The sequence below is a fragment of the Camelus bactrianus genome, chromosome 16 (genome assembly GCF_048773025.1).
Source record: "Camelus bactrianus isolate YW-2024 breed Bactrian camel chromosome 16, ASM4877302v1, whole genome shotgun sequence".
NCBI classification, from domain to species: domain Eukaryota; kingdom Metazoa; phylum Chordata; class Mammalia; order Artiodactyla; family Camelidae; genus Camelus; species Camelus bactrianus.
The window spans coordinates 34,721,932-34,747,451 of NC_133554.1; the positions used below are offsets into that span (position 1 = coordinate 34,721,932).

The 25,520-nt window shown below is 41.5% G+C and overlaps 1 protein-coding gene across 6 annotated transcripts in view; it reads left to right on the forward strand.

Annotated features, from left to right (window-relative positions):
- Positions 1 to 2,235: 2,235 nt before the first annotated feature.
- The window catches only part of RFFL (ring finger and FYVE like domain containing E3 ubiquitin protein ligase), a 64,108-nt gene continuing 40,823 nt past the window's right edge, over positions 2,236 to 25,520 (forward strand). For 2 of the 6 annotated variants that reach the window (XM_045514320.2, XM_045514319.2), the window contains exon 1: positions 21,013 to 21,156. In XM_045514320.2, the coding sequence (XP_045370276.2) occupies positions 21,057 to 21,156 (100 nt within the window). In that variant the 5' untranslated portion in view covers positions 21,013 to 21,056. Of the gene's footprint in view, positions 2,600 to 2,777; positions 3,044 to 21,012; positions 21,157 to 25,520 lie in introns of those variants that run through there. The other 4 variants (XM_045514321.2, XM_074343038.1, XM_074343037.1 and 1 more) reach the window with 4 other exon arrangements.

Here is a 25,520-nt window from a genome sequence, read left to right on the forward strand (position 1 = left end):
CTCCAGGAATGAGTAGAATTCTTGCATTGGTCCATCTTTTTGGGAAACACCCTGCCACTGATTTATTAATAATTCCCTCAGAGGATAACCTCCCATAGAAAAATTGGGGTTAGCATCCCATGTCTGTTTATTGCTAACTGTTCCATTCTGGGATAACCTACACAGCCTCTCTCAGAAAGGAATACTTTGTGTTTTACAAAATTTGTTAGGTCCAGAGAAGTTAAGAGGGGGCTGGTGAAGTGGACTGATGATTTGGGATTTGGAATCGGGAAAATCTAGGTTCAAAATGCTGCTGAGTCCTTTCTAGCTGAAGTACCTGGACAAGGGAATGTCTCTGTCTTGTTGGTAACATATACGTTGCAGGGGAATTTCACTTTCTATATTGGTAAAATATATGTCTCAAGGGAATTAAACATAATTTATGTAAAGTGCCTTTCACAGAGTCTGGCATATAGTAGGTGCTCAATCACCATTAACTCTTCTGGCTCTTAACCTAAAGTAACAAAAATCAGGGCTCTAGGACTTAAAAGCTATGCTACTACTAACAAAAGAAATAATACGATTCTTTTTTTTTTTCACTGCTGTTTGGGGAAAGGCATGTGCTTCATAAATATGTATTGGAAAGTACTTAGCAAATGAATAGAAATAATAAAAATATGTCAAAATATACAGCTCCTATAAATATGTCACTTGGTAGACAAATTAGTGTTTTATTACTACTAAATACTATTGCTTGCTGAAAAGGATTTCAGATTACTTCCACAATGGGTACATTATTGAGTGCCTCTGTGGAAGGGCACCATAAAGATGAAAAATAGTGATGTGATAGTGTTGAAGGTGGAGAAAGGAGGAGTGTGGGTAAATGCAGCTCCGAGCCCTCCTCGATTTAGTGATGTGCACATTATTTAGCAGCATTCCAGTGATTTAGCTGTAATATGGACCACAGGGCCCAGAAAAAATGATTTCCACAGGATGTCATGAATTCAGACTCCAGTTATTAGGCCAATCAGTGACTTAAGTGCCTCCCTTTCAGAACTGAGCACTTAGTTTGGAAACTCAACTTACAAAAAGACATCTCTGGGTCTCACTCCCTCCTTGTTCTGGGACTATTAACTTTCTATGACTATAATTAACACTAAGAGAAGGAGAGATTGGGTGGGGAATGTTGGGCCTTCATCACAGGTCACAAATGCCTTTCAGAAATAAGGGAGGATGAACAAGGGCCTGGCATCTCAAGAGAAAAGGAGTCAGAGAGCGGAAAAGAGAAGACAATAAATGCCTGCCTGGAGAGAAGTAGAGAAGACAGGGACTTGCATCAAGAAAAGTTACCAAAATAGATATATATGAAAAAGATGGGCACATAAAATTCAGGGGCGGGAGGCCTCTAGCAGGCCAGTCTTTCCATGCATTCCTCTTGGTGGAAAGACCTGGTTTCAAATTCCAACTCAGCCTTTTCCTAACTGTGTGGCTTTGGGTAAATTACTTAACCTGCAGATCTTCATTAGTAACGTGGGAATAATAGTACTTAGTTTGCTGGGTTATGAAGATTGAAACTAATACATGTAAAGTGACAGAGTCTGCATGTATAAATATTATTTTCACTTTACTTTTCCTTGTGATATTCCTTATTTTAAAATACAAGTGGAAAAGAATCTGAAAAAGTACACATATGTATGTGTATAACTGAATCAGTTTGCTGTACACCTGAAACTAACACAACATTGTAAATCAACTATAGTTCAACTTAAAAATTTTTAGAAAGATGCAAATTGCTCAGAGCAATTCTAGGAGGTCTCGATAGGAATCTAAGGTATAAAAAAATTAGGTGTCACTAGACACCACCAGAAGAAGGATTTGAACTGACTGTATTATTTTCTTTCTTTCTTTTTTTTTTTAGGGGGGAAGGTAATCAGGTTTATTTATTTATTTTTTAATGGAGGTACTGGAGATTGAATCCAGGGCCTTGTGCTTGCAAGGCAGGCACTCTACCACTGAGATATACCCTCCCCCCGACTATATTATTTTCACGAGTAGGCATTGTATTAGCCCACGTTGGGTAATGATTTCCCAAGCAACTCTAGAGCTTTATAGTTTACTAAGCACTTCTATGTGCTTATTTAATCCTCTCAACTGGCTTCATACCAACCATACCAATTTCTTCAGGGATGAGGAAATTGGAGTTCAGAAGAGTTGGGCCTTCCTCTGAGCAGTTTCTCACCTTCTTAAGGTGAAACTAGCTAACCTTGGGGCTTAGACTGGGAAATGCTCTGCGAGGGAGGTGCCAGAGAATGGGACAAACATGAGTTTCGATAGCCTACGTATCTGGCTTCTAACACCTATCAGCTATGGGACTTGGAATCAGCCAGTGAAGGGCCTGGGTTTCTTCCATAGTAATTTAGGAGACATCACTGGCTAATGGCCACTGTTGTGCGGAACAATGAGCTAGGACGGTGAGGCCACTTTCAAACTTTTATTATGAAACAGATGTTACTGGACTCGCCGAGGGTCACCACGCTGGACCACAGACCGAGACCCTCGAGCTCCTCGCGTGGAGTTCGGTGACCAAGGCAAGAGGAGCAGCGGACGCCCTGATTTTAGGGTAGGTACCGACTGCTCACCCGGTTCAGCCTCATACGACCCCGCCTCCAGCGACCTGGGCTCCGCCAGGGGGCACGCGCGGAGGCTACGCTCTAGCCCGCTGCACGCCTCACCCCTCTCTATGGTGGCTCAGGCGCGGCGGGAGTGGAGGCGCCCTCCCGAGGGGGGCGGGGCCACGCCGGAGGCGGGGCCGCGTGAGGGGCGGGAGCGACCGGGCCCGGCGGCAGGGGATGAGGTTGGGGGGGGCAACTTCCTGGGGCCGCCCGTGAGGATGTCGCGACCGCCCCCCGGTGCCCCTCAGCCCCCAAGACGTCGCCGCGGAGGAGCCCGCAGCCCCCCTGCCTGAGGCGTCCGCGGCCCGGATCCGGCCCCTCCCCTCCCCTCCCCTCCCAGGTGCGGGTCGGGCAGGCGGCGGCGGCAGGTGAGGAGGAGGCGGCGGCGGCAGGTGAGGCGGCGGCGGCGGCGCTGGGATCCGCGGGGCGCCCGGCCTGGGGTGGAGTCCTGGGGGAGAGCGGGGTGGGGGGCGCTGCTCGGCCTCGGGTCTCACCAGGCTGTGGTCTGGGGGCGCCTCCTTTTTCCCGGGCGCGGCCTGGGACTTCCCCTGCCTACAGGGGATGGGGGAAGCCCTGCCTCGCTGGAAGTCTGCGCATTCGGGGTAGCCCGCACCTGTCCCGTTAAAAGTCCGCTCAAGGAAGGGTTTTCACCTGTGGGGGCAGTAACTGGAGACGTTATCTTCAGAAATCCCCACTCGCCCTGCAGATCAGCGGGTTCACTTGGTTTGTCGGGGAAAGGTGCAGCTTTACTGCAGAGGAAACTGAGTCAGGTACGGGGCTGCCTGCGTCAGCATTTAAAGGAACTAGCCTGACCCTGCTTCCTAGTGGAGGAGGCCAGAGGGGTTCTTGGAAGAAGGACGCGGCTGGAGTTTGGAGGCTCCTTGGAGAAGTTTGGGGATGTGGTTCTCCCGCATCCCGATCCTGCCCCTCGCAGGGTCCCGTGTTCCATCTTTTGGGAGTTGTCCTCTGTTCGTTTGAGGTGATGTGTGCGAGGTCGCCAGTGGCTAAGACGGACAGGGAAGTGGGGCCTCTGCAGCCGGCTGCCCACGCGACACTTGACCAAGCTTGGGGAAGTATGCTAGACCCGGGGAGCCAGAGCGTCTCAGGCATGTCTGCTCAGAGCCTGATTTCAGGCTGGCAGAAGATAGAAACAACAGTGTATTTTCTCCTTTCTGTTGGTCTGGCATTTGTTCTAGGGGAAAAACTGCTTGTGTAATCAAGGAAGAGTGTACCGTGCTCCTCCCAGTCTACCCCAGGGAAGAATTATTGTTAGCTTGGAAATAGGGCTTTGCCCACAACGGCCACTTTGCACCCTGGCCCAAGGCCACAGTGACGATGAACAAACACTCCCAGGTGCATGTGGCCTTCTAAGAAAGTTAAGTTCCTTGCCCATCCCTTTTACAGGTGGTTTAGAGGACAGAGAAGACTTCGTGTTACCCCTGCTGCTGCAACTGTTTTGGGAGCACTTGTGGTTTTCCCAGTGACAGTTCAGGTTCCTGAGATGTGGCCAAGGTTGTCCACTTCTTGGAACATTTTTCTAGGAATGGGAGTAGGCAGGGGGCATGGTGCTGGAACGAGTTTGCGTACAGAATTCTGGGGTTGGGAGCTGGTAGGGATCCTTCCTTTCATTCAGAGGGTTTTAGGTTTGACAACTTTTTTATCCTGATCGCGTTCTTTATCACATTGAAGGAAATAGATGATGGCAATATTTCTGACTTACGGCGTATTTCCTAATAATTCGGGACTTCAGAGTACAAGTGATAAATTATGTGTTATAGATATGTTATTTTCTTAAGTTTGAAAATTGTGTGTAACAATGGCAGATTGATGTGGCAGACCTAACTAATAACTTGATTGTGCGGGAAGAAAATGTCCATGTAATCTAAGATACACACACACATTTTAATGTCTCTATTTAGTTAGATCAGCCCACTGAAAACTTTGATATTGATCAGGAAGACAACTATTATCCTCTTGACTGTTTACCTTGGGATCAAGAGTTGTAAATCTTCTAAATTGACTTAATTTAACCAGTTGCTAAAATAATATGCATCAAAAGAGAGCTGTTCTCAGAAAGGTTGGGAATTAATTTGTTTTCAAACTTTCTCAGGGCCAAGCTAGTTGACATAACTCTGCTTAGCACCATCTAATAGGAATGCCTCTTTAAGGGCTCTTAAAATAGCAGTGGAAAAAGCATTTTCAGTTACCAGCATTTAAAAAGACAAAGCAAACAGCAACAATAACGAAAAAGGGCAGTTTCTTCCCTAATTAACGTGTTCATTGTGATGTTTAATACAGCCACACCCGTCTTTAAGAATGTTGTGCCTAGAACTTTCTGAAAACATAAACCTAAGGAGTGTCAGGGGGACTAATTCCACCTTCATTTTTTAATTCTTAAAATAGAACCTTTAATACTGCTATTGTTTTAAAGATAGATTAGAGACTTTTATATTAAACTTGTACTGGCCGTAGTGTTTATGTTTTGGGAGGAAAATTTAACCTCTGCACCTTGGATTCTCATAATCCTTGCAATACAGAGCTGAGTTATAATTTGGAGTTCAATGAGACTATAGTTTAAATTGCTGTTGGTGAAGTTTCAAGGGATGAACTGCTTCATCATTATTGTTTGATAATGGTTACTGGTTTGGTAATGGTTACTGGTTATTATTTTTGTTTGATTACTGGTTATTGGTAGTCATTACTTGTGTTTAGGTAAGAAAGGTTCTGGCAGTTTTTAAGGACAATCTTTATATCCGAACATAAATTCCCATTCCTTCAATAGAGAGAGGGTGTGTTACTTTCTTGTTTTGTAACTTTATATTGTTGATAGTTTTAAAATCCTAAAGCGAATTGGGCTCTTAATAGGATATCCTCTTATATCTCACATAGAAGCCTTCCTGGGTAGGTAGGAGTCATTGACCTTAGGTGTTGAAAGACCTCAGCTCTCAGAGTTTCCAGGATTTATCAGTTGCCATGGTCAGGATGGTGGTTTTATCTAATCCTGTGATGCCATTCTTAGTTTAAACCCATTATCCTCCTTTATCTTCATTAACACTGTCATGAAGTTTCTCTGCTTTCTCTAGTTCAGGTTGAATATTCCACATTTTTGATGCATTTGGACTTGTTAACGTTCTGGATTGGAGCAGTTGGTTAAGAGAATCTGCCTGTTTTTAAACATTTTCCTTTTTCAAGGCAAGCATAAAATCTGATTTTCCTCTGGGGAAAAACCAGCTCTTTAAAAATCTGATGGGAAAACAAAAGCTGGTTTTTCCAGCTTTCTACCAATATGAAACCTTTCCTTCCTTTCTGGTTTTGCCAGTACAGTGACTTGTGACTAGTTGTGAATGATGAACCAGAGGCACTGGCAGATCCCAGAGTCTCCTGAATCATCAAAAGAAGGTCACCTTGCATTCAGTGCCGCTTTTTAGCCTTTTTAGTGTGTCTTTTTGCAAGGAGTTCTCCAAAGCCAGCCACTCCTTAAAAAGATTTGATACCTAGCAATTTGCAACTGAGTCACTGAGGGGGTTCTTTAAAAATACAGATTTCCCAGCTCCACCTCGTGGAGATTTTTTTTTTTAGAGTGAATGAATGATGACCGAGAATCTACATATTTAAAAACCATTCTGGGCACCTACTTCCAAAAAGCTCCCAAAGTGATTCTGATCTGTAGCCGGATTTGGGGACCACTGTTGCATTGCTTTGAAATTCTTTATAAATTGGTAGTCCCTTTAAAAGCATCATTATGTTATTCAGGATGTTTGATTCGCTAGAATAACCCATTTCCTAATCATGACAGATAACAAAGAGCTTTTATAACTTTCATGTAAATTACTTTACAGAGAGGCCCCCTCTGCTGTATTATCTATCAGGAGTCATGAGGGAGGGTTGGTGAAAGTAGCTTCCTTTATTTCCTGAGTGGACAAATGAATGATAATGTGGAAACCACTGGAGGTCTGAATGGGTAGTCAAATGTAGTTGTGATCAGTGTTGGGTAGGAGAGCTGCCTGGGAATTCTGTGTATGTGGGATTTAAAAATAAAGCCAACTTGCCAGATGTTTCATCTCTGCATAGCTGAAGCACTTATTGAAAATAATGGATGCTTAATAGGCAATAAAATTTAGTCACAGGTCTTTTGCTGAGTTCATGGAAGTTAGAAAAATTGCTGAAATACAGAACCATCTGTCTTAAAGCAGAATGGGGGCACTAAATATGTTATTTAGCGAATTGAATTTAGGAAAAGTGTAACGACTTAGGAAATAAACCTGTTTTTGAATCCCAGCTCATCCACCTCCTGGCCTTGCTACTTTAGACAGGTTACTTAACCTCTGTGGGTTTTTTTCATCTGCTAACTGAAAATAATACCTGGTAGCATTGTTACGTGGATGAAAAGAGGGAAAATCTGTCCTTTGTACATTGTACGGGACTCAGTGAAGGTTCTCTTCTCCCACTTTCTCATAGGATTTTTATTCTGTAGGCTTAAGATGTCTTTCTAAATCCACCCTTCTTTCTGTTTCTTTCCAGGAATATCTACTCAGTCAGCTCTTCTAGAAAATGTATGAAAGAGTGAGGACTAAAGTTAAGAACTAGAGAATATGGGTAAGAGGAATGAGTCATAGAACATTTGAAAAAAATTTTTCATAACGAGTGGAGTGTAGGCAAGTATCCAGAGTTACTGTCTCTAGGAATAAATAAATCACATTATCCAAATTCTGCTTGACATACCTGGGTGGTAGCCCGGGAGCTCAGATCAGGCTACCCGGCTTTGAGGGTAGCCCCAACAAGTAGCACCTGACATCCCTTTCTTTCCTCATCTTCCTTTTCCCCTCTCAGTCTCTTTTGTTTCTCTTTCCCTCTTTCCTCCCTTTCCCTCTTAAACTGCCCTCCCTTTCGACTTGCCAATCTTGTCACAATCATTGAAGAGCAGGCCCCTGGAACTCGAGGTGAAAAGAGGTTGCTGGTTGCTAACACCTGTCTCCCAGCTAAATGAATAGGCTCTTTTGTGAGCAGGATGTTAATAAAGCTGATTAGTACAACACCGACTTAAAGGACCTATTAATGACATGACATACGTAAATCACAGAATGATTTAAAGCCATTTTAGAGATTTGTTTCTTATACTCTATGTTAATGCCTTACATTAAATTTTTCCATGTAAATGTGAATCTATTTATTGCCCAAACAGACTAATTTCTGTCATATTGATTGGGAATCATTTATATTCTAAAGAAGTTTCTACCCTTAAGGGCCTTTATATTATTTGGCAAATGTCTAACTGGTGTGTAATACAATTAAAGTTTTGTTCACTGTGCTGCTGACATAATTAGTTTAATTTCTGCTCTATATTTCTGTTGGCAGCGGGGAAATTAAAATACTAGATTTTGCATAAAAACTGTTTTTTCGAGGGGGTGATTTTAGTGTCAGTTGAATGGACTTAGGCCCCAGGGTACATTTTTAAGATGTCTTATTCAACTTTCCTGTAATAGTCTCTTTCTGTCTACAGAATTAATGTATTAAGACACATAATTGGCTATTTAAGCATTCAGAAGAGACAATGTTTGGCCTTTACCCCGTGATTATATTTTTCCCTACATCTCTTTTGAGGAAATGTGTGTAATTTTCAGAAACCCCTAAGTATATTATAGTTACATGAGCACATGAACTTTTGCAAAGACTAGAGAATCTCCGAGTGGTTTTCTCTGATAAGCTGTATTATTTAATTCCCTCCCCAAATCGCTGCTCTGTTCTTTTTAGATCATAGCGTTTGCAGACCTGATGTGAAAGTGAAAAGGCTGTAGTGCCTGGCAAATCCTCTTCACAATTTTTCTGTGATTTCACAGAAATGGCTCCAGTCTTCAGGAACAGAAGTTGCTCTCAAGGAGACTTTACATTTAATTACTCTAATCCGCACTTAATTTCCTACAAGATTCGTGAGGGGAGTCTCACCAGGCCGCTGATTGCACGGAGTTACAACCTATGAAGGTTTTTACCTCAGTTAAGGCTGCTAACCTTTTTTTTTTTTTTTAATGGAAAGTGACCTTGGGTGGTAGTTTCTCCATCGTCCTCTCCTATAAAAAGATAAGTAAAACCTTCTCGTTCTCGCAGCAACCTTTTTCAGCAGCTACCACTCATGTGCTAAATTTGAACTTAAAAAAAATTTTGTTGAGCTGATGTTACTTGACTTTTAAAAGCTGCCCTTCTCCAGTGCTACAGGTGAAGCCTACATCTCCTAGTTTGACCTTCACATGCCTTTTCTACAATTGCATATGAAGATACGGTTTCATTATCTCTGGGTTGTGGAGTGGTCAGTTCTCCCTGGGACAGCGTTTGTTTCTACCAGGCCAGTGCTAAGGGCAGGGGAAGCCCCCATTTGAACCACTTGGAGCCAGTCTGATTTGCTGAAATATTTTAACTGTCTTGATGCACTTTGAAGACATGTTGCCTAGTCACCCTGAAACTTACAGGAAGTTAGAACAACCGGAGGCTCTGCCGGCCCCTGAGTGGTTAAATGCAGTTCGTTAGTAATCAGCACCATTGTTTATTTGCAACTGCTGGATTATGTTGAAAGACTTGGGAAAAAAAGCTTTTCTTAAGTAAATGAAGCCGCCTCCTCTCCCACCCCAGCCTCCTCTTATTTCACCCTTTTCATTTACTTTGAAAAATCTTTCTAGTCTTAGTCCTGATCACAGGCATCCAGACTTAGGGCATGTGATTCAATATATTTTGTGTTATAGGAAAGCTTATTGTCCCTCTAGCAATTTCTGTGAATCTTCCTTTTTTTTTTTTTTCACTTTCATAATGATTAGAATGTTTGCTTGAGAAATAACCAAGCCTCACCCTCTGTTGACTTCCAACCTTTTCCTAGTCTCGTGTCAGTGTGTGCATGGCCAATGGACTATACTCCCTCGTGAGCATGCTAATACTATTTTACATGGGAAGCAGATCCACTAGAGCATGAGCCTTTATTCGAAAATGCTGGGCAGAAGGAGCGTCCTAATTGGGGGAAAGAGGGCAGAGTGTTTTTCAGGGCTTTGGAGAGAATGGGTCAGCTGAAGTTGAGCTACTTTGAGGAATCCTTAGTCAAGGATGTTTCCCAGGAAGAGGGCAAAATTGTCTTGGCATTGATTTTGCAGACCAGCAGTCATTGCTTGGGCAATTTGGGTTTTATGGAGGTGAAGAGGAACAGTTAGGGGTTAAATTTCGTGCGTGGGGTGGGGAGGGCTAATTGCAGGGACTAGGACGTGCCTAGGCCACAGTGGAAAATTTTTACGCTTTCCAGTTTTCTCACTTTTGTCTACCTCTCTTCTACTTTTTGGGTGTGACTAGATTCAGGTACCATTCTTGGTCATTGTATCATATCCTGATGGAAGAACTTGCGTAATCATTCTGTGTCAGAGTGAAATTTACCTTTGCCAGTGTTTGCGACAGAGCTGGTGGGGAGAGGAATGCCCGGATGTTCCCAGAGAGCCTGACACCTTCCCTGCCACCCTGGCCATATGGTTGGACCCAGCACCCCAGGGCACTCTGAGTGACCCCCATGCCCATTGATCTAGTTCAGTGTTTCCCAACTGTCTAGGCTGTCAACGTGGTTGCTTATCTGCAGCCTGAGGAACAGCACCAGTGAACCACCCAAGTAATGGGGGACATAAATAGGATAGTTCTGTAGCTTCACCTCCACATAATCTTCATCAGATTCCTAAATTTGATTTATTTGATTAAAAAAATTTTTTGACCGATTAAAAATCTTTCTAGAGCTGATTATCATGTCTCCTGTAATACCAAAACTAATAATAAAAATGAAAATATGGTGGCAGTTGTATCTAATTTGGTTTTTGAGATACTGGCTACCCACACCTGCACTGTTATTTGTGGAAACGCTCACAAGTAGCTGCCTGAAATCCCTTGCCTCGTCTTACCTTTTTAGAAATAGCACAAACGTAAAAATAAACCACTAGTTTTGTTTTACTGTTATCCAGAATTCAGGAGTTCTGAATATCCTGTCAAGAATTCAGTTCTTGAGGCCATAGCATGTCAGTGTTTATAGTGTATTTTAATATGCATTTGGTCTTCCCAACCAAACATTTTTTAAAATGGGGAAAAGTTGAAATTTATTGTTACATATTATTAATATTATAAAAGCATATTACAATATGCTTTCTGCAAGTTTTTTTTTTGTGTGTGTGGGAGTAAATTATGTTTATTTATGTTTGAAGGAGGTGCTGGGGATTGAACCTAGGACCCTGTGCATGCTAAGCATGCTACCTACCACTTGAGCTATATCCATCTCACCTCCTCTTTCTGTAAGTTTTAATATACTGACTTAAAAGTATTTTTACCTAAAATTTCTTTATCTGGGATTACACACAAATTGTGACCTTTTTTTTTTTTTTTAATTCCTAGAGGCATTAGTAAGATTATGCATTATTGCAGAAGATCTCAACTTTTAGTGTGCATCAGAGTCTACCGGGTGCTTGTAAAAATTGCCCTTTCCTGGTTCCTAACCCAGACCTATAGAATCTGGGCATTTGGGAATGAAACTGGGGATTCTGCTGCCACTTATCTGCAGACCACACTTGGAGAAAGTATTATTGCAACAAGGAACCACATTAAAAAAAAAAATACACCGTTGGGAATGCTGATGTTAGGGGGCTGCCTTTATCCTACAGAAGAGGGATTTAAGGCCCATGGAAATAAAAGGTCTTGACTCACCCAGGGTCTCCAAGTTAATTGGCTCTTGCATACCAGCAGTGAGATCTTTTTACTCATAATTCTTTGCTTTTTCCATTTGGTTACACCAGGGTGTACCTCCTTAGTGGTTTCTCTAATTACCTTCAAATCAGAAACTGTAGGATGGTGAGGGAAAGGGTACTTTCATTTCTTCAGAATAATAAATGACAGAAATGGCATTCCACTGTGTGAAAAGTTAGTGCTTCTCAGACTGTCTTTGGTGAAGGACCAACTTTGTAAAGTTGCAGTCTGTCGCCAACTAATATTTTTGTAAAGTACAAGGAAAATGAATTATCAGGAAGTCATACATAGTCTTGGGTGCACAGCAGTGTATACTTATTATGACTTCTTTGTGTTTATCTTGACATGGATCTCCGTGGAGGATGTGCGACTGTACACTTCGAATAGCATTGCTCTGAGTGGTTCTGAGGACATCTTAGGAACTTGGTATCAACTTACGTCCTTGATTTTCTTCCTTAGGCTGTCACTGAAGCAACCAACTGAGAACTCCTTACCTAGGGAGAGAAGTTTCATGACTTGGTGCTTTGCTAGATCAGAATCACAATTTTAATAGTTGATGAGGCAAGGACACTTACCTTCAACATATTTAAGAATATATTGCTTGCATTTGGTTTCTGTATTAAGAGAGATATTTACCTCTTTTGACTTAGTGTTAGAAATGACTTTCCAAGCAGGGAGGATATAGCTCAGTGGTAGAGCGCATGCTTAGCATGCATGAGGTCCTGGGTTCAAGTCCCTGTACTTCCATTAAAATAAAATTAAAAAAACAATTAAAAAAGCCCCCTAATTACCCCCACAGAAAATAAAAATTTTAAAATAAATCAATTAAAAAAAAAAGGAGTTTCCAGCTTCTTGGCCTGTAACTTTACTTACAATTAATAAAGATGCTTAAAGGTGGGAGACGGAAAATAAAATTTGAGGATGCACTGTTTCTTTGGGGCTCTTCAGTTTGTGTTTAGTTTTTAGAAGCCTTTTGTAAGTAGTCTATGGACAAACATTATTAGTTTGTGTGGCTACAGTGTCGAAATGGGTGTTGATTTGGAGCAAGGGAAAAAAATCTCTCCGTGCATGTGTTGCGTCCTGGTTTCATTGCTTAGTTGGATGAAATGTCAAACTTGATAGATGATTGGAGCTGTTATTTTGGTGGTTAAACAATAATGAAACTGTTTGAATGTTTGCAAGGAACACTGCTCCCTGTGTCTGGACTTTGCGCTGGAGAAAGTTTCAATTGTTCAGAAGCAATACTAGTTAGAAAATGCAGCTTCTGTGGCTCCTAGCACAGCTGTCTAAATTACTAGCTATATTGGGGCTTTTGGACAAGCATTGTTTAACACTTTTGGAAACAATTTATGTTTGTGATTCCAAAGTGTCTGTGGTTGTTCCTGAATAGTTGGGAAAGCTAGAAATGGGAGAAAGGTGTTATTGCATGTGTCTAGGTTATTTAAGTCAAGCCTTTTTTCTTTAAACATCTCTAGAATGAACTCCCATCTTTCTAACCAGTGTGGGGAGAATATGGGGGCTGTGATGAGACTGTTGACTCCCTGGCCCTTTCTTTCCTAGTTAGAGACTATTCAGTAGTGTAGCATGTGGCCAGGGTGTGTGCCAGCCCACGGGGAACTTCTGTCATTATAACTTTGTGGCACTTCTCTTTTTGCCGTATTTTACCTGTATGAAAATTACCAGTGGTTATTGTGTGCTTACTGTTTGCCAGGGACTTTGCTGTATGAACTCCTTTAATCCTCCCAACAATTCTGTGAGGTGTAGGCGCTAATATCTGTGTTCCACATTTGAGAAAACACTGTACAGAGGAGTTGAAGAATGGGCCCAAGGTCACACAGTGTTTAAATCCAAGTAGTCTGGTTGGAAAGGCCCCGCTCCCAACCATCAGGCCCCAGCTGCCTCTCACTCCATCAGCTCATCTAATTATGATTACTTCTCAGAGTAAGTCTTTAAAGATAGGTTCCATTTCATAGAATGTGGGCTGAAAATTATCCTTTTATACTTGGGTCTCCTTGTGTGGAATGTAATTTTAGAATATTAGCAACATTTGTTACTTGCTTTACTAGTTTTAATTCTCTTAGCACTGAAGGATTGTTTGAGTTTATTCCTCATTCTCAAATTGTAATTATATTTAATAAAGCAACCAGTCACCCTTAAAAGCACATTTGGCCAAAGAACTAAAGCATTGGGTTAGATGAAGATTTACTGGTGGTTTTTCTTTCTTTCTTTCTTTCTTTCTTTCTTTCTTTCTTTCTTTCTTTCTTTTTTTTTTTTTAAAGTGTCGTCCTATTTGTCAATAGGCCTTCCCAGTAAATTGACTTCTATACAAGATACTATAGTTGTTGGTGTCCCTAGAGGCCTAGTGGTGTTATAAGTGATAGTGGAATAAATGGTGGTTGATCACTTTCAGTGAGAAGCCCTGATAAATGTAGAAAGTAAAACTTTGTTATCTGGCCTTGAGACACGTGTCCTGCTTCCAGTACATGTGGGCACCTGTGAGGACTGGCTTAGAGAATCATAGAGGAAGCATCACTTAAAATTTTTTCCACTAACCTGTCCCTCACATTTTGGAGACTGCTACTGAGGCTTTTGTAGGAAAAACTCTGTAGTAAGAAGTCTGTTGCATGTGAGGTGCCCCACCTTGGTAACCAAATCTTTTACAATGTATTTGTCTAACTGCTGCTGTTTTCAGATGCTTTTGATTTCAAGCAGGACACTTGGCTGAATGCTGAGCTGAAATTGCAGTGAAGGTTCACTATGCATGGGTTACTTCTGCTGCCTCTTGGCTCATTGCCCTTGCTCATCATGGCCCTGGGGAAGCTCATAGGAGGGATAGGACACAGGTAATGCCCAAAATGTAGGGCCAGCGACTGGCCCATGCTTAAAGAATTTTTTTTCCTGGCATAGTAGGGACTGCAGAATCATAAGAAATCTGCTTTGCTTTACAAACTTTTCACCTTCCTTAGTTCCCTGTAGTGATGGGACGGTTGAATAAATAATTGTAATTGCAACCAGTAATCTGTTCTGTCTCCATAATTTTGTCATTTCTGAAATGTTAATGGAAATGGAATCATAACACTAGGTGGCCTTCTGAGGTTGGCATTTTTCACTTAGCACGATGCCCTGCATCCAAGTTGTATTTAGTAATGGTCCGTTCCTTGTTATTGCTGAATAGTATAAGTAGTATGATATGAATATATCAGTTTTTAACCATTCACCTATTGAAGGGCATTTTGGTTGTTCCTCTGTGGGGCTGTTACAGATAAAGCCATTATGAATATTTGGGTACAGATATTTGTATGGGATACAAGTTTTAATTTGTCTGGGTTAAGTACCCAGGAATGTAATTGTTGAATCTTACAGTAAGTGTATCTTAAAGAAACTACCAAACTATTTTCCCAAATGCTGTACCACTCCGTCCCACCAGCAGCATATGAGATCCGGTTTCTCTGCATCCTCACCAGCATTTGGTATTGTCCCCATTTTTTATTTTAACTTTTCTTACAGCTTATCTGGTTTTTAAGTTCATGAGATTACTTGTAAACCTGATTTGACTGACAAAGAGCAAAGATTTTTGAGTTGTGTGTGGTTAGCCCTCTATGTGCTCTGCCTCCGTACAGTGTTCAGTGGTCTGTTGACCTGCTTTTGAATCCCCTGCCCTGGTGTCCTTGAGAGAGGGAAGAGTAACCAAGACTGACCTTGGGGGATGCGAGGACTGTTTGCATGAGACTCGCTGTCGCCCTTTGCCAGGCAGGACCCAGCACCGCGCTGCTTCTAGCTCAGTGCTGCCAGTGATGGTGAGCGAACGAACAGTGCTGACCCCAGACTGAATTCTGGTTAATTCTTCATAAGTTTGCCTCAATGACTATAGCCTTAAATATGCTGAAAATTTGGCTCAGAGTGGCCCTAACAACTTGTCCAAAGTGTTCTGTTTCATTTTTCTCATCCAGTGATCTTTGGTACTTTATTTCTGGTAATGTTAATTAGCTTGCACTGCTCATTTAAAAAAATACTAAAATAGCACAAATGAGTATATATAAAGCAGAAAATAAACCTTCATCTCTACCCAAAGTACCTACTATTAGATGGTTCTAGACTTAACTATATGCGTTTTGTATCTTTCTCTATACATATTTATGTATGTATTCTGTGTGTGTATATGTATGTATTCCTCACCTGCTGTTCTGTACTGCTTTTTTTTCCCCCAGTGGTTGGTATATTATGGGCATTTTCCCCTGTGATTCTTTTTTAAGTGCTTTATGCCAGCAACAAAGCTTTAAGTTTCTTTCTGTAGCTCTTTTTTGTTCTCTTGTAAAAGGGTGAGAGAGAGAACCTTTGAAAGACCTAAACAATATGTATTTTATTCCTTGTTACGTGGGTTTGGGTTGAAATAAGATTGTGACTTTATTTGCAAGTAAATCAGTAGAATTCTGGGGGTTAGGATCTATCTGTCCACTCTATTATAAATAATGCAGGTCTGATTTTATGATGTGATCTCTTGCGGAACCTTGATGGAAGCAAGGACTGTGAGCACAGTAATCTTTAGAGAATGTATAGTCCTTTGGGTATTTGTCTGCTCGTCAGCTTCCTAGTCAGATGGAGTGTTTTCTTAAGTGCTACTGAAATGCACAGCTCAGTTCTTATTTTGAAATCTCTCCTTCTGTCTTCTCTCCCTTGTCCATTACTTTGATTACCTTGATGGGACATTCACACTGTGCAGTCTTACCCTTTTATTTCCCTAGCCTACAGAAGCCAGTTTGAAGATTAACTATAGGTAAACAGGTAGTCTTAACTGCTTGGCTAGAAATCACCCATCAAGATGAAACACATGTCAACAAAGGCCCCCTAGACTTGCGGACCTGAAGGAAGGTAGCTTAATCTCATGGCATTTTTAGTGGAAACCAGGTTGACAGTTTCGGAAGTTTGACTTACTGGAGTCAGGGCATTAGTGTGACAGGGAGAGACAGAATGGGAAGTGGGCAGGGAGGAGAGAGGGAGAGAGTATGTGTGTGTGTTTGGGGAGGAGAAGAATCCAAAGGTATGCAATAAATACAAGTTATGAGTTAAGGAAATTTTCAGAGTTGGATTACAGAGTCTGTTCTGGGAGGGCGGTTCCTGGGGAACAGGACACGAGCTTACCGGGCACTTCAGTATGAAGCTGTTGGAGTTGTTGAGGTGACGGAGTTTGATGACAAGGGCCCTCTCCCTGTCCATCTTCTGTATTAGCAGCTCAGGGAAAAAAATGAAGAACTAGCTTTGTATAGAAAGTGACACCCATCAAATGGTTTCAAGATTTCTGTTGCCGGGTTTCTGAGGTGAGCTGCCCAAGATAGCAGTTTGGTCACGTGGCTGACTTCCTTTCTCCAGATCCTGTCCTCAGGTCATCAGACTGCCCTTGTCAACTTTGGATTCTTCCTTTTCCTGTGGGCTTGCGACTTTGTCAATCCCTGACATTTAATAATTTAGTATGTCATTGTACCTGCTATAGGCAGTTGCTGTACCCTTGATATTGGATACCCTTCTGAACTATGAAGTATTAAGCCACAGTGGCTAATGAAGTGCCCCAAATTACATTACAGAACATTCTGGTAACGGCACCAGCAGAGACAGACTCAGCTCCGTGCCCTCCTGCAGCTCGGGGCTGGTTTTGTAGCCAAGGGCTGTGAAGCAGGTTGAGCCTTCTTCAGTGCCAGTTCCTATATCTGAACACTAAAGTGGCTTGTTAAAGATTAAAGGGACTGCCTGGTCCTTCTGGCCCCATGATGGAATGATCCCCACCATGGCGACAGCCTCTGTCTCCCAGGAGAGGCCATCTTATATGGCAGGTTTGTGCTTCCAAATGTTACAGTAAGCCTGCGCTGGCTGATGCTGTGGTGATAAGTTGGCATTTGGGTACTCTCAGGACATATGAGCTATAGCGCATCCATGGTTTGAATTTCTGGGCAAAACTGCCTCGTCAGGAAGTCAAAAGCCTCTGCTTTCAACCTGTGCCTTTGGGGAGGTTTTCTCCTTTGTTTTATTTGACTATTCTGTTGAGTCAAGTGAACTTTAATTTTCGCAGCCGTAAAAATTCCATTAAGCACCTTGTACTGCATACCAGGTGTGAAAACGACTCAGTATAATTGGGCGATTGGACAGAGAAAAACCCTTAAGAGTAGTTAGGATAATTGCCTCTGGAGGCTTGAAGAAAATAATGTTTCAATCAGCAAAATAAATACAGTTCAATTGTTATATTCTTGGCAGTTTTTGTGGGTGAGGGGATGAATGTCTAAGACCTGCACTGTGAGACTGCATTTCGGTTTGATGGCCTTTGGGGAAAAAAAAAGAACTTTTCTTTTTCCTGTAAATAGTGCTTAGGGAACAGAGCTATGACCTGTCTCTCAAAACGTTATCCAAGGCCTCTGTGTATCAGAATCACTTGGGAGAGGGAGATGTTTATTAAAAATTCCGACTCTGGGGCCTCCTCCCACTTCTGCTACTTCAAAGTGTCTGAGGGACTGGTTGGGAAATGATCATTTTCACTAAGCACCCTGTTAATTCTTAAGCACCCCTAGAGTTGATTCTCGAGTATCCTAAAGTTTACTTCATTTTTCATGCTTAATTTCTGTGATTTATTCAATGATAGCTATTTGGTTGACATTCATAGTCTTTTTTGAAGACTAGTTTAAAAAAAAAAATGGTTATGAGGTCCCTGAACACCCAAGATTAGAATTTGGCAATGTCCCTAATTATCAAGAAAGTGAGAAAGCCACTGGTTCCTGACAATTTGAGTTTATCAATTCACTGTCTTCTCAATCAGAAAAATGATGTGGGTAGGAAAAAAAAAAGAAAAAGGATATGGGCATTAGGTGAGGTTAATTTTGTTAAAAAGGAGACGTGCAGTATCATTTGGGATGCTGGGAAAGGGGAAGCAGGTAAAAGGAAGGTGTTGAGAGGAAAGAGTGAAAGGGGAAAAGATGAGTTTATAAACAGTAAAAAATTTAAAACTTAAACAGAATTTTAAGTTACGAAGTAATATTTGAATATATGTTTCATTCAAATACTGATAAAGCTAAAAACCTCCTGGATCTGCTCCCATGGTAGTTCCCTCCTGGGCATGTGTGTCCTCCCATATCGTTTTGTATGTATTTGGTAATTTTCTATGGGTTGGGAAGACTACAGGCTTATAAGACATGAATATTTTAATTTCTCTTGACACCTGCTTATTGTTTATAATGTTAAGGTCTATCAGAAAAAACCCCAAATGTGGGATATAAATGGCATTACATACATCTGTTCAAGTAAAGTAATGGATGTGGTGTTTGCAAAGCGTGTGTCTGTATAAATGCATACGTACACCCCACATATACACACATATACATACATACACACGTGTACATATTAAATATCTCTTGTGACCACACATAAAAAGTAAGCCTGTATAGCTTTGGGTGCTGAATTACTTGTCTGAATTTTAAAACAATGTATTGAAAGAACTTAAGCACGAAGCCACAGTAATTTTTCTTATTTCTCATACGGCCTCATATTCTTAATAGTTTTCCTATAACCTTATAAAACCTCAAGTGCCTGAAGTTATTAGTTCAAAGGTAGCCTCTTTTTAAAGCTCTGCATGTGTAATCCTCAACCTTTCCCATCTAAAACAAGTTACTAGAATAGAGTATAGTTATATTTCGGGGAAAGTGATGGGAACTGTTTAGAATCCCAAACAGGGACATGATGACCTGAGACAGCCCTCCTCACCTGCTGAATGGTGTTTATCTTAGCAGGATTAGGAAGTTTTTCTCATGCTTCTGGCCTTCATGTTGCTCTTCACATAATTTGCATTTACTTCCTGGGCACAGTACCGTCCGGATCTTCTCTCCCTTTTTAAAGTTTACTAATACAGAATGAGTCAGAAGCATCTAACAATACTGATTTTTTTCCAGAAGAGTTTCCGTATGTGTCTACACTGTACATGCCTTGAGAGCTGCTCTGTATTGGAATGTTTGTGACTTATCATCAACTGCAGAAATATTTTTTAAAGTGTGGTCCATGAGATAATGCTTGTCAACTGCTGTAAAGATGCTTTTATCATTTGAAAAAGACAAATTAACATAGACTGTAGGAAAACTTTAAGCACAACTATTTTCTGAGAAGGAGAGCACTAAAGGGGAGGAAATGAAAGAGGGAACATTTTATATTCAATAGCTTGTAATAACCTTTAATGAAAAAATTATGAACGTGAATATATATGTATAACTGAATCGCTATGCTGTACACCAGAAACTAATACAACATTGTAAATCAACTATACTTCAATTTAAAAACATAAACCAAATTCATCAAGACTTTAAAAAAAAAAAAAAAAAGAAGGGACATTTTTGTAAAACCTTCTAAAAGTCCAGTGTGATTATCCTGCTGGAATAATGTAATTAAGGGGAATTGAGTTGGATAAATAACTAAACAAACAAACAAACAAACAAACTAGCCCTGTGAAAAGGAATAGAATTAAATAGCATAGTTTTTTAAACCCAAATTCTAATTGTCTGCATGTACATCTTAATTCTAGCATTTACTGAATGACAAGCCGGATTGGCAGCTCTGTCCAGAGCTTGTGCTGCGTGAGCCATGTATCACAGGGTGGCCACGGCTAGGTGCGGCGGCCTTGAAGGCCCATGCTAAGGAATAGCTGATGACCGTGGGAAATTTTGAGCAGGGAACAGAAGTATCTGAGATGAACTTTAGTTTCGTTCTTGTCCAATGAAAATACATAGACAGCAAGGACTTAATCTTTTGTTGTCTTTGTCTAGCACCAATGCCAATTCTAGCCTGTCAGGGCAAATTCAATAATAATTAACAGCTGTGGATGAGCCAGTCTTTCTAGAATTGATTTTTTAATCAGCTGGCCAATAAATGAGAATGGACATACATTTAAGGATTTTTCTTTTAAAAATAAGTGTTAATGTGGTTTTCACAGACTCCTAGTTTCCTTAAACATCTAGTAGGTGTGGTGGTGGATTAATTTAGCTTTAGCATATAGAATGTGGCAATTGATTAAACCACACACACACAAACATCCAGTATATATGTGTTGATTAGAGAACATGAGTTGTCTAAGGAAACAGAGGTCAGGGAAGGCCTCGTGGGGAAAAGAGCAGCGATTCTGGTCGTAGCTGACAAAGATTCACCCTAATGATTTGAGCAGCTAGCAATGACTGGGCGGGTGTCCGTCCCCCCCCCCCCCCCCCCGACCCAGATGTACTTATTTGTAAATGCAAAGTAACTTCTTTATCAGCCTCTTGGGGAAATCTTCAGAGCTTGTGAACCTGCTCCCTTCACTAATCTTGCTGTGCTGAGCCCCAGGCTGTTCTCAGATGAAATTTCAGAAGGTGACCAACCACTGGAACTTTCTGGGTGACCAGCAGCCGAGGAATGAGGTTCACCTGCCCCCAGGAATCAGCTTTCGGTTGAAAAAAAAATCAATGGGGCACCTCTTCTTTTCTAGGTTGGAGTTGATTGCGGTTGGCTCAGGCTGAATTGTTTTGGGAAATAGAGTTTTGCCAGGCATGAGTCAGCACTGCCCTGGGTAAACCGCCTGCTCTGTTGCAATCTTGCTTACCAAAGATACGTCCCCAGGCAGCACCATTCACTGCCTGAAAGCCGCTGCTGTTGGTTCCTGAGATGATCTCATCTGAACGGGGCTCCAAGGACCTCAGCAGCGGCAGGAACTGGAGGCAGCTTGCTTTCTGCCCTGGCAATGTTTTGAAACAGGCAACATCAGGTAACCCCAGACTGTTTTCTCTTGTCGTTAGCTAAACCGAGCTCCAGTGGAAACCGGGGAGATCCCTGGTCTTCAGGAGTGAGTCAACGCCTTATCAATTTGGAAATCTTCAAGTTAGTCCTTCAGCTCTTTGGAGGGAATCTGGGGAAAACTTTCATTTCATTTGGGATCTGGATGTGGTTTTAGACCTAATGAGACCATTTATGATATAAATGTTAGAGAAATCAAACATGTTAAGTTTACAGCTTTGTCCATCTTACATTTTTTGTTCTTTTTGTCTTTTGAGAAATAGTTTAGTCAAACTAAACCATTGTTAAAGAAAGAGAGAGAGGCAAACATATTTGCTTATCTGCCTAATAATTAGGAACATCAAATTGTAGAGAACACTAGCTTACCAGTGAGTTTGTGGTATTATGAAGGTATTGGAAGAACTTCCCTTTATGCCTAATTCTGTTGAGGCTGCTGCCCTATCTCCTGCCTGCTCTTCATCCGAAACTTCTTAAATCTTCCACCTCATCACTAGGCAATTGCCCCCCTTAAAGTTTGCCTCTGCTCCTTCCAATTACACCCAAATGGTCTGTGTTCTCTTTTACTTCAAACCTTTGCACAAACAAGCCTCCTCTGAAACACCGTGCCCCAGCTTAACCTAGACAACTGACTTTAGCCTGGAAATCACTTCTGCCATGAAGTCTCCTCTTACTCATCAAGACTGGACGACTCTCAGGAGAACCCTGTGTTTCCTCCATCGGATAAGGTATATTGAGAAGCAGTGACTGTTTTGTTAGAATTATATTTGTGGTATTTGGCACATAGTAGGTTCTCAGTAAGGCTAGAATGAGGAAGAGACTGCATTGTACTTCCTCAACTCTGATCCTCTTAGCACCTCTTTGTTATTTTGGTTTCTACCTCCGTTACCCTACTCCTGTTTTCCTGAAGATTATGAGTAAGCTTCTGATTTCCAAACCCAGTGTCTTAGTCCTGGTTTCAGCCTCCATCTTACTTAATCTCTGCCCAGCATTTGGCACTATTGAACAATCCTTTTTTTCCCCCAGCAACCCTCTTCATTTGACTTTGAGGCTACCTTGTCTCTTCTGAATTCCCAGAGTATCCTTCCATTATTTCTGATTTTCTTTTGACTGTCCCATAAATGCTGAGATGCTCCAAGGCTTTGCCTTGGGTTTCTTTTCACTGGTCTTCCACCCCTTCCACTAAGGATCTCAGATGTGCCCATGAATTCAGCTATCCTCAGTATGTCTCATCAGCCCAGCTGTCTCTCCCAAACTTCGGATCCTTGTTTCCAACTTGACAAATCTTGACAAGCTTTGTCCAACTTGAGAAACCTACCAGCGTTCTTCAAAAGGCATCTTCATTTCAACATGAACATAACAGCTCATTATCTTCCTTACCCGGTATCTTATTATCTGCCTGTATTGCTGTATGTTTGAACTCTGTTAGTTATATCCACCAGATCTTCTTAGACGAGATTGGTCGCGTTCAGGATGGTATGGCCGTAGACTCCACCAGATCTTCTTGTTCATTCTTTTTATGCCTTACGTCCTCTAAATAGGCTAAATCTGTGGTTGCTAAATTCTTTTGATTATACTGGAGAACTACTGGATGTGTCATTTCTTCATTCCTACTGTATTGCCTTAATTTATCAGAGGTCAGAACTAGATATTTTGTTTAACCAGCCCAAAGACTTAAAATTTTGTGTGTGAATACTTTTAGGCAGAGCCTGCATTCTTCCAAGATTACAGAGATCACCATTCTCCCAGACCTTACACAATGAAGATGTCATATTTTATGTAGTTTGCTTCTAGTAATTTGAATTTGTAACTTCTGATTCAAGGCCTTATCAAATCTTGACTGGGCTTTTGTCACTCCACCATGGGTCTTTCTCTGCTCCAACCTCTTTATTGTTGCCAAAGTTAAGTTCCTGAAGGCTAAATCTAATCTTTTCATTCTCAAGATTTCACAGTGCCATCATCCCTTGTTTCCTACTCAGCTTGATAGGTGAAGTCCTTCACAATTTGACCCTATCCTACCTGTTACTGTTACCCGTTTATTTCCCTCTCTGTTTCCCAGCCATTTCCTCTCCAACCTCTCACTGAACTTCTCATTTTTCCAGTTCCTGGTTATACCACATCCTTTTAGAACACTGTTCCTTTTCCTAGCGCCCTGCCCTCTCTGACTGGCAAAGTACTCATCCCCCAGGGGACTTAGTTCATCTCTTAAACCTTCCCTGACTTCCTCTAGCAGAGTTGTTCTTATTTGAGCTTTTGCAGGACTGTCTCTTCCACTAGGCTGTTGAGATCCTTGATTGAGCTTGGACCCTGAGCTAGAGCCTGGCACCATCAGACAGTGCCTGAAGTGGGTCCCCAGGGTCAAACCACTAGTCTAAACATCTTTATTACTCTTGGTAGTACTAGACAATTCATGAGGTCTCTAGTTAGGTGGCATGTCTTTGGTTCCAATTTGATGAACCTGAGCCCATGGTGCCTATTCCAGTACACATCGCCTAAAGCCATCAGCTAAACATCCAAAGTTGATTTGAAGGTTTATAGGACTTGCTGAAACCTAGTTCACAGTATTACCTAACATTTTTACAGTATCTTAGAAAATTATTTCCTTGTATCATTTTATTTGATACTACAGTAAATACCCTGTGTTGGGTAGACTTAATTAGCCCTATTTTATCAGTGATTATTAAGCTACTTTTTGACATTGAAGCATACATTCAGGTAAGACCTGGAGAGAAAACATGTTTTTACACTGCGTGAAGCAACTGGGTTGTCTCTCTGTAGATAAATATACCCTGTTGAGTTCTACAGAAAAGGTACCTTTGCTCAAGAGGCGAGTGTCAAAGATCTTGCCTTTTGCAAGGTCACTTTACCTTTGAGGTAGGAGGAGAGGGTACCAAGAGCCCTCCTGGCCTGTATAAAGGCCTGGACCCTGGTTAGAGACTTTGATTGAAATGAATGGTGCACCTACTCCAACCTCTCAAGCTTTTCCGTTGTTCTTCAGATATCTAGAATTTGTTAAAATCTATTGCAGTAGTGTAGTGTCAAACCATGTTGATGAGTGGAAGGAGTCATCACAAAATGCAGTGTTAAGAGCAGAAAAGGTTTCACAGTAATTCTAGTAAGTGATTAAGTTTGTAGGGTAATTCACAACATTTGGGTGCTAATGTGCCTTATGTGAGACTGTGGAATCTGATTATAGAAAGACAAACCATGAGGGCTAGGACATAGCTTCTGTTAGGTACTGGTATGTGGCATCAGTCCCTCCCTACTTAAGAAGGATCAAAATGATGAAAAAGTTAACAAAATAAGTCCTATCTTTATAAGTCTTTTTTTTAAAGAAGGATTTTAGCCTACAGAAGGAAAAGTTGAGGGATGGCTTGATTATCATCTTCCAGTACAAGAATAATTTTTGCCAGGGGGTTCTGATTAATTGGTCTTCCTGTACTTCAAAGATTTAGGAAATGGGCTTAAATTGGAGGAGGAGTAATTTTAATGAATACGGGGAAGAGTTTCTTGATCATCAAAGCTGGGAAACATTGAATGACTGGGTGTTGAATTCCTGTTTCAATTATCTATTACTGTGTAGCAAATCACCCTAAAACTTGTAGTGGCCTCAAGTGACAGTCATTTTATTGCTCATGATTGGGTGAATTGGTAATTCAGGAGAGAGGGACATACTGCTTTGCTCCATGTGATGTCCATTGGACTGGAGGATTCCACATGGCTTCACTCACATGTCTGGGGCTTTGTTGCTAACTGTTGGCTGGGACATTCTGGTTCTCCATGAGGTGCATCTCTCTCGGCTTCTCATCCTTCATTAATCTAGACTGGGCTGCTTTTACGCAGTGGTTGGCTTCCAAGGGAACCACAGTGCAGCTACAGGGCCTCTTAAGGCCTAGACCTGGGGGTCACACATACACTTTTGCCCCATTCTTTTGGGTAAAATTAGTCACATGTGTGGCCCACATCCAAAGAGAGGGGACATGGACTTCGCCTCTTACAGGGTAGAGTGTCAGAGTCACACTGCAGAAGGGCAGGCAGCATGGTTGGAATTGTTGGCCAATTTTGGAAACAGTTTACCACCTTGACCTTAGAGATTTTAAATGAGATAATAATCAATACACATTTATTGAGTTTGTCACCTGAGCATGTGATTTATGGACTTGGCTGAATATCCGCGTCATCTGGGAGCTTTTTAAAAGTGTAGACTCCCTAGGTACCAGACATGTGGATCGGTATCTTCTGGGGATATTGATATGGATGAGACACTCTATGTCCTTTCTCTCAGGTAACTATCAGTAAATTGAGGATGAGGTTGTGGGAGGGAACAAGACAGACCCA